We start from the raw sequence: 12,095 nt of genomic DNA, 5'->3' as shown, positions 1-12,095 counted from the left end.
TTATAGATGTAGGAATTCATTCAATAAGCCCAGTAAAGAGTGTGTGACATGTTGTGCTATGAATAATGCTTCTGGAGAAACTTTTAACCCCACACAAAGTTATTCATAATGTGTTTTACGTCTTGGGGGCCATCTTTTTGACAGACTTGACCCCATTGTGGCTTCCCAACTCTTCCACAATGTTACCTCTGGGTCGTCCGTCTCATTGGCGGGGGGTACTGTACCAGACACTACAAAAGAATAGATGGCCATCACTCTGAATCCTGTCTGCCATGAAAAGACCTCAACTGTGGGCCGAGGGGGGAGAAGTCACTGTCTCCCATGGCAACCTCCTCAATTGTCTCTGGCCTTCTCTGGCAGCTATTCATTGGGCCCGTCCCCTTAATGAAGGATGCCCGTCAGTGTAGAGATGTGAAAGACACTGAATGTCCCACCACGGTGGAATCCAGACTCTCTCTCTCTTCATGTCTGTCTCGTGCCCTCTTCAGCTCCCCAGGTCTCAATATGAGTTTCTCTGCTACCTTCACCCTAAGCCCCCTCTGTCTTTCCCTTTTGTCTGGCCCTCTCTGGATGATCTCCATTGGTGCAGCTGCAAGATAAGCATGTTTGGTTAATAGCAAAGAGGAGATGAGGCCATTATGGAGTGGTGCTGGTCCAGTCTGGGGTTGTGGGGGGAGGGGTGTTGGGGAAGACCCAGACACCCCATACAGTGATATACAGTAAGGGAGGATGGGGCCATCCGTCTTCATTTGGAGAGAAGGAGGGGTCAGTGCTGGTTCTCTTGTCAAGTGGGCCCCAGGGATAAGAAATGTATTCCGGGTTCTCATAAAGCCTCCGTCTGCACCGATGATGTGGAGATGTATGGAAGTGGCTTTGAGCAATGCAAGATAATTCTTTGTTTAGAAAAAAGACGAGGCAAAGCAGGAAAGTCTGTGACCCCTGAAAAGAGAGTTCATTTTCCAACATACTTTCGCATTTTTTTCATGATAGTAGACTCTGGCATTTACGTCAACATTAATGATAGGCTGCGCTTCCACCACTTTTGATAAAACATTCCAAAGGGAATATCCCTTCTCCCGACCACACACTCAGACACCCACTCGCACACTGGGTGAAGTTGCACCCACACTGCAGCACAGACCCTTTCACACTCCTCACAACCATGGAGATTTATGTACACATTACAGTGTGTGAAAGAAGACAAGAGAGGTTGTAGTGTGCTTGAGCCTGAGGGTATTCAGTCAACAAAGAGTCCCAGAGATAGCATACACAAAAACAGTCTCCAACACACACATCAACTGTTTATAAAATCTAGCAGCACCTTAGACGGAAATTGTGTGGTGAGGGAGAAAGAAAGAAAGACAGAAAGGAAGAAAGAAAGAAAGAAAGAAAGAAAACAAAGCAAAATAAATCTAAATCAAAATAATCCCTTAGTTTTTTCCCTGAACCTATTTATTCAAAAGCAACTTATTACTTAAAAGAAAAGACAACAGAAACAATGAAGAAGAAGAAAACAAAAGGATAAACAACAAATGAAGAACTCAAGTAAGAATTTATTACAAAAAAACAAAAGGAAAGAATGAAAGGTAAAAATAACAAATGCAAGAAAAAAGAGAGAGAGAAAGAAAGAAAGAAAGAAAGAAAGAAAGAAAGAAAGAAAGAAAGAAAGAATGCAAAAAGGCAGAAGAGAAACAAAGTGCAAAGCAAGAGACACCATGACAGAAAGGAAAGCAAGAGAGAACAAATGAAATGGTGGGGGGAGATTTCCTTTGCGGCAGCATGTGGAGTAACAGTACACCACTGAATTGAACCAACACCGAGGCTGAGAGGAGAGACTGAGCACAGGGAGGGGGAGAAATCAATAAGGGAGGCCAGAGAGCTGGAGGGAGCTCTAAATGGATTAGACTAAGGGAATGTGTTCGATAGGTTATGGCTTTTGCGTGAGCTAGTCACCGCGGGCCATGCAGAATACTAATCAGTGCTGCAGTCTCTGCTTCAGAGACCTCACTGCATGCTCAGCACAAACACACAGCGACCTCATCCCCCTCTCAGCTCCCACTCTGAGATCATAGAAGAATCAGTAGATTTGTACAGCAGATTTATCTGCAGTATTGTTGTGGATCCCAAAGTTTTCCAGCAACATTCTTGTGATGCTTACATCATAAACTTGTCGAAAGCAATGCGATCGGATGGCCTCATACTATTGGGCTGCTTGGAGTGGAAGGGGATCAAGTTCCTTCAAAAGAAAACCAAATGGATGGCGTAGGTTAAATAAGGCCAGTGTCTTTATCTCTGCTTTGGTATTCAACAGCCTGCATGAGCTGCTCTACGCATATGCCACCATAAAATTGCAGCTTACATACTTTGAAATGAACTAGTAGCTAAAGAAAAGGGTGTTTTTGGAATAAAAACCTGTTTAATCCACCTTTTAGTACAGATTTCTCAAGCGAGAATAAACAGGCATGCAAAGAAATGTGTGTTTTAGTCAATCAGGCTCTTAAATCAGAGCAAACTCAGCAGAAAAGAACTCACAACACCCACAGGCCACTAAGATTATCGTCTGAATTAAAGTCGTAGTGGCAAATCCTTTCACTGCTACTCCACCGCTACCCCCCTTCTTCCTTCTCTTTCCCTCTTTATGTTTAATGTGGCGGTACACCAGTATACTAAAACATCAAACAGAAGCTATTGCCTTTCATTTCCACAACTGAAACCAAGTCGTGCGTTGTAGTTCTTTTTGAAAGCAAAGCACCAACAAATGCGTGGTTCAGAGGAGAAACCGAGAGCTAGGGAGAGAAAAAGAGGGAGTGGAAAAAGAGACCATCTGTACTGATTTTTGGGAGCGAGTCAGTAGCTGCGGGCCATCAAGTGGATGTGCTGAACACTTTTTTTGTCTCTCTCAAAAAGGACAAACTCTTGACTGCCTCTGCCACAAGGACCCACTGGAAACAATCAGCAAATAAATAAATAAATAAATGACTAGACAAAAACAAATGCTGTGGCCCTGTTGCATTCCATACACTTGTAGTTCTGTAACTCTTTTTCTACAAGTTTTGGCTAGGGCCTCAAATTGTCAATTGGTTTGTGTGTGTGTGTGTGTGTGTGTGTGTGTGTGTGTGTGTGTGTGTGTGTGTGTGTGTGTGGGTGTTGTCCCAGCCACCTGCCCCTTTAATTCTCACTATTACAGCACACTGGAGTTTATATTGCATCTGCAAACATTGCCAATGGGAACGATGTGTCACATGGATGTAAAGGAGAAATACAAAGGTTTACAAAAGCGCACTGAGAATAGGGATGGTAATTGTAAAGACGTTAACAGCTCCAGTTAATTCCATTAATGATTTATTAGTTCTTGTAAAAGTAAATGTTTCTGAAAAAGAAAAGAAAAATAAATACAATTCCACAGTCAAATTGTAAGATAATAATAAAAAATAAAAAAAAACATTTCATTCAGTTCTCACAAAAGGTGCATTTAAACACCCTTTTTAAAGGCGCCTTCAATACTTGTCAATACTGTGCTTTACTATATATTATACAACCAAAAATACGGTGACATATTTTATTCATTTATTTTTATAAATTATTACTCAGGATGTGCACTTTTTACTACGCACTGTTATATGAATAAGCAGGAAGATTTAAGTCTCTCAAACTTTGGGTGTTTGACTCAATAAAAAAAACTGACTCATAAGAATTGTTTATTCAGGAATGGGACTACACTGGCTGTGTAATGGATACAAATCCAATGTGCTGTATATTGGATTCATTTAACATCTTGCCATAACCCTAAATACCTCTTACACTTACATAATAAAATTACACAGACTGTCCAGCGCTCCATCAGAGTTTTCTCTAGTGCCCTTAATCAGGAAGAAAAATCATATAACTTTCCATGTATGTGGACATCAGGGACAAAGTGAATTATATATGAGGAGACAGACAGCAAGAAAAAAGTGAAAAGTAGAGAAACCAAAATCAGTACTTAGTCACCGACAGGGGTGATGACCTCTAGGTCATGTGGCTAGTCCTGACCCTGCCGTATACTCAGCCAGCTGGAAAACTAGGCACAAACAGCTCTTCTACAGCGCGCACACACACCGCCAATAAAGGCCCAATTGGGAACTCAGTGTGTTTGTATGTTGGGGGTTCTGGCCAGTTGAGGGAGTTTGATGAATGACAAGCTCTTCTCAAGGAGTTGGCAAACGCTTCACTGACGCAGGCATCCAAATGTCATGAGCAAGCTGGGGTTCCAGGTGCCCCCTGAAATGACCCCCTGGCCTGCCCCCACGTGCTGCAGGCCGCCACCTTGTTTTCAGAGATTTGTTGTGGTCAATTAAACTTCACGTGACACCTTCCGCATCTTTAGCGAGGTCTTGACACCAGGGGCAAAAGCTATGTCCTGCAGTCGTAAAACAAGACCTCTTTAACATGCTAGAACAAATGAGAAATAATCCAGCCGACACCAGAAAAGCAGCCAATAAAACACTGCCTACTTCCCAAGGGAACAAATAACACTGGGTTAAAAACAACCCAGTTTGGGTTGTTATTAAGCCAAGGGCTGGGTAGATTTACCTAGCAAATTGGGCTGTTTATTTAACTCAGCATATTGGGTTTATTCACTTTTTACTATATTACTTATAGCTTAGTTTTTACTTCATACAGTAAATAATGTTTACAGATTAACTTAAATCATGTAAATGTTTCTAAAATACTCCACACAAACCCTGGTTTGCATGATAACTTCCTTTATTTTACTTTATTTATAATTTACAGGATTTTTATATCATTTTTAATAGGCTATACATATTGCCTATATTTAAACTCATTTAACAAACATTAGAAGAAAATTTTAACATTAAACAGAAGTTATTCACGTGTAATTGACCAGTCTCTGTTATTCTGTTTCCACCATAACGGCGCTGGTCCTCTTGCTCGAGATGGAGTCGTGTTAGGTGTGGAAATGCAAACATTAATGGACCACCGCCCTGCGTTTCACTCTAGCCAAAACATGCTGTGACTCCATAACCTGCCAATAAACAAACAATAAACAGCTCTAAGGATGTTTTAACATCCAATGTATTATATTCTGTATCTTTATGAATAAAATTGTTTATTTTATGCAAAGCATCAGCCTTCACGCAAAAAGACCGCAACACTCATTAAAGGTGATTCGCACCTGTATGGTGCTCTGCATAAAATTGAACGACATACGGCTCAGTAATGATTTCATAGATAAAATAAAATGTACACAAACCTGTATTTTACAGATGAATGCATCAATTCAATGGCATTTAGAACTGCTCTCTTGTGTAGAGAAGACGCAAAACCACTGCGATAAATAACTCAACCACTGGGTTATGTCTGACCCAGGAGCTGCAAAACTACCCAAACGCTGCAAAAAAACAATCCAAAAAATGCTAAAAAATAAAATAAATAGGATTTTTTAGAGTGTAAACGTTGGGGAGTTTGGGGCAGGAAATCACAGCACCTTCACACTGTTACTGATACATTGAGCTCTTGCGATTGTGTAACACCTTCTAGTTGTTGAGTAATGCTTGCTGCGCCTGCACAAAACATAACCGTTTGTTTTTGGTGTTCAATAACTGGAAATCGTAAGAAAAAGAAAAATCTACATATTAAATGTTAACTAATTTTCTTTAATTTAGCTTAACAAAAGGACAGTTAGGTGTTTGAAACAAACCAACTGCCAGACCAATGTAAATATTTATTAGAGGCTTGAACCAGCACTTAATTTACACTGGCATTTTTGAGGTTTTGTGTAATGTCATATGTTTAGGATAGTGTAAACACTGAGATAAAGGTTGTGAACATATTCCAGCATGGGATGAAAAATAAATAGCCTGGGTTAAAATGAAAAAATGCTTGTTTGATATAAACCAGCTGGTCCCTTTTCAAATCTATTTCTGCCTAGTCACTGTTCTACTATAAAAGTCTGTACAGTGTAAAATTCAACAGACTCAAAAACATTCATGAAACAAGTCATCATCATACAACACAAGCTATTAGGATTCTTTCCCTGTCTAAAGGGAGGGCTAGTTATGATTTGAGTTCTGAAGTGAAAAGGGCATCACCTCACATAAACAGGTTTGATTTGCAGGGGCCAACGTGGGCAATCATAAAAAAAAAAAAAAAAAAGATTCAAAATATCTTTTCCTCATTACTTTCTCGTTTGCAAGCAATTCAAATAATCAAAAATGAATTCTGCTGAACTGTTTTCACAGAGAATAAATGATCTGGATAATGTTAGAATTATTTCACAAAGAGAAAGGAGCTGAACAGCACTCGTTAAAAGCGCAGGCACAATGGCATGGCCAGACTTGGTGAAGTGCAGAGGCAGGGCATGGCACGATGCCCACCAACAAGCCTGCTGCCCCTCATTCCTGTCCTCTCAAACACCTTTTCAATGGGTATTCAGCTGGGCATTTACTAAGGAGCTATCACAAATGCAGGCGAGTCAGACTAAACCCAAGGCAAACCATTTGATGTCCATACAGATACCAGGTGCTGTGGATAGCAGTTAAAACACCTTAGAAATTAAACCAGAACACAAAATCAATTACAAATTGTACACAAACAACAGTAGCTGTGTTGTACTGTAAAAATATGTACAATCATTCAGTGAAAATGTAAAACAGTTTATGTAATAGCACATGGTTTGCACTGCAGTCACCTTACAAAGGACCTTTCACTGGCATAAAGACATGAAAAACAACAATTTAATTTTTCAGTTCACAGCCTGGGACCACAACCACAATTTCCTTTGTGATGGGGGTAAAGATTTCCCTTTTATTTTATATTCGGTTTTATTTTGCTGGATTTTATACATGTGAATAATGTCAACTGCTATTCCACTGATATCAGGAAACTTTCCTCCATGCCCACTGCATTGCGGATGCCAACTAACGAATCAAAGGCATGCAGCAAGCAGACAAAGAGGGTTTGATACCAAATCCTCAGTTGCTGGCACTCTCCCTACCACTCTCCTGGCACAACGCTAACAAAATGGCCGCCCTGGGTGCACTGGCACAATGTGAGAGCATTGTCTAGAGATGGGCGTTGGATACTAGGGGCAAAACATGCCGCAATGCCATGGTTAAGTCCTTAACAGAGAACCCAATATTCATTTGCTGACACTAATTTACTTGATTAGTTTTTTCCATACTTTTTTTTTTTTATTATAAAAAGGTCAGCAGCAAGTGATTATGTTACACAAACGGGTATAATTATATATATATATATATATATATATATATAGATATATATATATAGATATATATATATATATATATATATATATATATCTATATATATATATATATATATATATATATATATATATATATATATATATATATATATATATATATACCCGTATGTGTAACATAATCACTTGCTGCTGCTGACTGATGTTATAAATGTTAGTCATTAAAGATATTTCAGATATTTTCTTTTATAAACAATAGTAGAGGCTAATGTCTATTTAGTGCATGAGAGATTTAGGTTGCCATGTGAATGCCAACAGGCGAACGCACACCATCTTACAAAGACACAAAAGAGATTCTGATGCCAACCATGATGCCAGTGGCAACCATTATTGTCCCTCCACTCTGCCTTCTGCTTACCCTGGCACTTCAGTTTCACAAAATGGAGGTGCCGTGGCTGACGATAAACCAACTCTTTGTGACAACATTCAGATTCACAAAAGAAACACTTTGATATTATTAAAATAACAAAATATGGATAACGTTGAAATTCTTCTGGAACAGAAAACCACTTAAAGTTGAAATACAAGCGATAGTTTAAGAGGCAGCATTCCTAATTTAAAAATCATTTTGGATAAAAGTGCATGTTAAATGAATACATGGGAAGTGTGCTGACTTAATTTTCCCTTTACTTTGCGAAAAATAAACAAGTACTCAAACAAAAGAAGAAAAACAAGAGTTAAATAACTGTAAAAAAAAAAAAAAAAAAAAAAAAAAAAATTACCAGAAAAAATCTCACTGGAAAATTTGACAATAAAAACAATTTTAGAAAATTTTAAAAACACAAAAAATATTTCTATTAGAACGTTATTGTGTAATTGTGCCATTTGCAGAAATTCTCCACCTTAGGAAATGTGATCATATTTAGCATATATTTATATAATGTGGGACATTTATGTTTATATGAATTATGCTTAAATATTTGTCACTTTTATATACCAACAAATTTGGGAAATGTAAAATCTTTTAATGCAACCATTTTAATACTATTTAAATGTACCAAATTTTATATTTTTGAAACTTTCTTTGCATGCAACACAAGAAATATTTGCCCTTAGTCTTATGTACATAACAACTGGAAATTACATTCAATTAAATTAATTTAATGTCTCTACACCCTTCACTCTGCTAGTTAAGAGAAGCACCTAAATTCAATAAATGTCATTTCCTAACCTCTAGTCAGACTTACCTTGGTCCTGGACGTAGTATGCCAGAAACAAGTCCAGCTCTTTCACCGAGACAGTGATGTGGTGGGGCTGGACGCAAAGTGCCGGGTTGGTGCAGTGCGGAGACTTGACTAGCCGCTCCCCATCTGTGCTCTCCAGCGGAATACCTTTAAACAGGATGACCATCACTAGGTCCAGCCGCCACACTTTATCAGCCTGCCTCAGGCAGTCGATTCGGCGGATCTTGCCCTTCTGATCAGGGTTGGAGAGAACGCAGCATGGGTGCTTCTTGCCCGTTACACTGAGCACAAAGTCCTCCCGGTACTCCTGTCGGATGTCTTTCCGCAGCTTGGCCAGGAGACGGGATGCCCACTTCTGTTTGATTTCAGGCTTCTCGCTGAGCAACTCATCTTTCACGGCCCGTTCCTCATCCTTGGACATTCGCTTTTCGTGCTTCTTGAAGTACTTGCGCTTTCGCGCCTGTAGGTTGAACCAGGTGTAGGCTATGGCACGGACATGAGGAAGCAGTGCCTCGATGAAGGGATGAAACTCATCCTGAGAAGAGAGAGGGAGGGAAAAAGAAGAAAAATTGAGCAGGAGCAGAAGTGACCTTTTGGCATGGGTTCCCGTTTGAATTAGCCAACAGCCTGTGCAGCCAGAAACGAAAGAGGAAAAAAGCAGTTTAGAAATAATTTCAGATAAAAATCATTTATAAGTAAAGAAAAGTTATACAAATGGCCATTTAATGGTCCAGAAAATGTATTAAACAGAGTTACAGTTACAAATACCAGTACCAAATATATTTTTAACTCTAGCATTCCATTTCCTGCTTTTAAAGAACTTTTAAGCACTAAAGTTATTTAAAAATTAGATTTTAAAGCATCAACATGACACGTTTATCTACCATCTCCACTGCGATTGCAGGCAGTGCTGGCCTGCCTGCAGGTGTCGAAGGTACGCTGAAAAAGGATGCCACTGTTTACTGCGTCTGCCCGCGCCGTGCCAGCGAAGAGCAGACAGTTCCAGAATCACCAATCACTCTCTCCCCTTCTCTCTCTCTAACCCCCTTCTCTCACTCACTCGCTCTCCTTCTCCAGCCAAACTCAAAGCACCAGTCCGTGTGTTGGCACAGGAGAGCATGCATCCCCCATACTTCCAGATCTCTTATCAAAGCGCCCTGCATTCCTAAAACAGCCCCTTCCACAGAGCCCTGCAGAACCTCTTAGAATCCTGGAAAAACAAGTCACTAAATGCCTTAGACAAGGACAACTCTGGGCACGATCATTCACCTTCAGCTTTTACTCTTATAAATGAGGTGTTTGCGGTTCTCAGGAATCACTTAATTTGTTAGCATTAATGTACCACAATTATTCTAAGGCCCTCCAAAATCAAACCAAGACGTACAATGAAAATAGCATCATGGCACAAAAGTTACATTCTTCAGGCCTCACATCTATTTAAGTAAGTGTGGCATTAAAATGCCAAACCAAAACCAAAGTGGCCTGACTCCTCAAACACGCGGCACAGTTAATTCACACTTGCCTTATTCAGCGTAAGGCTTTTTGTCTTCATATGCCTCAACTTGTTATATAGCTTTACACTACAAACTGAGCAAACACAGTTGCCAATTTTACAGACCATTGAGTAACATTTGCTCTGTTTTTTTTTTTCACATATATAATCTCGTCATCATCTCAGCAAAAGAAAATGCTTTAATATTACCAAGCAATTTCAATCATGTTTAAAAATATAAAACAGAACAGGATAACTTTTCACACTAAACACCGGAAGACAAATACCACGTTATATTTTTAATGCAAGAATGAAATATTATTCTTTCACAGTCAAAATTTCCATAAACATTGTAAATTCTTATTAAAGGAAAAGAATGTTTAAGAGGTAAAAAGACAATGAGAGCTATGAGTGAGAATCTCAACACAATGAAAAAGAGAAGACCACCTTTATGCACACACTCTCCAAACTTTTCTATATTTTTTCCCCTGCCACATCGAAATATGAACAAGGACTGCAGTGAATGGATCTAAGAAGAGTTAAACCACATATTGTTCTGTGTGCAGGCGGGCGGCAGCTCTTTGGGAAACCACAACCAGCACACCACTGCCTGTATTTCAGTTACAGCCCCACACACATAGCCCACACTTAACCACTGTATAAATACATACAAACTACACAACTTTGAAATGTATTAGAAATCTATCACACGACAATGTGCAATAGTGTGTGTTGCTCAAGAAAAAATTTAATTCGCTGAAGAGTGTGAGTTTTCACACTATCAGGTGTAGTCCTGGAATGTATAAAAACTCAAATAACATTCAAAGTGCTAATTCCCTAACAAATCAGATCAGACATAATATTTAAAGATAGTTTATTATTATTATAATTATTATTATTATTACAGCTAACTTAATATGTATGTGTGTGTGTGTGTGTGTGTGTGTGTGTGTGTCTATATATATATATATATATATATATTTACAACCAAATGCACACTGCAGTGTCCACTCAACAACAAAAAATATATATATACAGTCAAATAACAATACAGGAAATATGCAAAAAGGATCTTCATTCAATCGGTTTTGTTCTATTATAAATGTAATGACAAGAAAAAAAATATTTGACTGCAAAGAAGCCATTACTATTTCATTAATATTTTTGTCATATTGCATTTAAATACGTTATTAAAGATCACATATCACAACGATGTAACATTAATATCATAGTAAATGTAATGTGGAATTAAAACATTACATTATCTGTTGTCATAGTAGTTGTTATGCAAACTGATCTCATATCAGCATGTTAAGAAATGACTTGAAGAACAAAAAAAAAATCACACGGATTTTAAAAGTGTAACACGAGGTTGTGGGCTGCGCAGGCTCGAGGTCCTCTGTACTCACCATATCTCAGTCAATCACTCTCTGATGCCAAGGAAAATATAAACAGTAAAATTGTGTCAGCCAAAGCCGGCGGACTCTGTCCAACCGCTGAATCAACCTTATCGTTGTTTTAATCTTAATTCACTCTATGAGAGGATCTCCCAGCAAGTTTTCTTTAGTTGAAAGTAAGGCTAAACAGTGAGCTCTTCAAAGGTTAATTCAAATGCACTGTCCTAACCTCGCGTTTGAAATTAACAGTTGAGATTAACAGTATTTAGATATCTCCCTGCTGTTCACCTCATATAAAGTTGCTATGTTCAATCAAGTTAATTTCTATAGCAGCATAAATTGAGTAATTTACGGATGACATCAAATTAGATCAAGTTTATGTGAACACTGGTCTGTTCAGAGATTATTAAGGTAAACATAGTCTCGCTCCAATATGCACATTGTATCATATCAACCAATCTTTAGGCTACATCAAACTGAATGTCTGATTGGATACTTTAAATCAAACTGCTTTAAATTTAAAATCTACTGCACTCATAAAATAGTTCTTTAATATTTCTTCAAAGAAACCTATTATCCAAAACGATGTCTCGCTGTGTAAATTGGTTATATGGCTCTGTAAAGTAAAAAAAAAAAAAAAAAGAAGGGAAAAAAGAAAGAAAGTTATTGTACATTAACATATAGGTTTGTCAAATTAGGGACTGATTTGGGGGAATTTACAGTACCAGTAGGCTACG

At 38.4% G+C, this 12,095-nt stretch overlaps 1 protein-coding gene across 1 annotated transcript in view; it reads right to left on the bottom strand.

The window, feature by feature from the left end:
• Positions 1 to 9,004, bottom strand: part of LOC127962348 (nuclear factor 1 B-type) — a gene marked incomplete at its 5' end in the record, with an annotated part of 72,376 nt that extends 63,372 nt beyond the window's left edge. Inside the window, 1 exon segment of the mRNA XM_052561922.1 lies at positions 8,473 to 9,004. Within this exon segment, the coding sequence (XP_052417882.1) occupies positions 8,473 to 9,004 (532 nt within the window).
• Positions 9,005 to 12,095: the final 3,091 nt, after the last annotated feature.

Source organism: Carassius gibelio, chromosome B7, assembly GCF_023724105.1.
Source record: "Carassius gibelio isolate Cgi1373 ecotype wild population from Czech Republic chromosome B7, carGib1.2-hapl.c, whole genome shotgun sequence".
NCBI lineage: Eukaryota > Metazoa > Chordata > Actinopteri > Cypriniformes > Cyprinidae > Carassius > Carassius gibelio.
The sequence above is the reverse complement of the archived record's forward strand: the minus strand, read 5'-3'. Positions and strand labels throughout refer to the sequence as shown.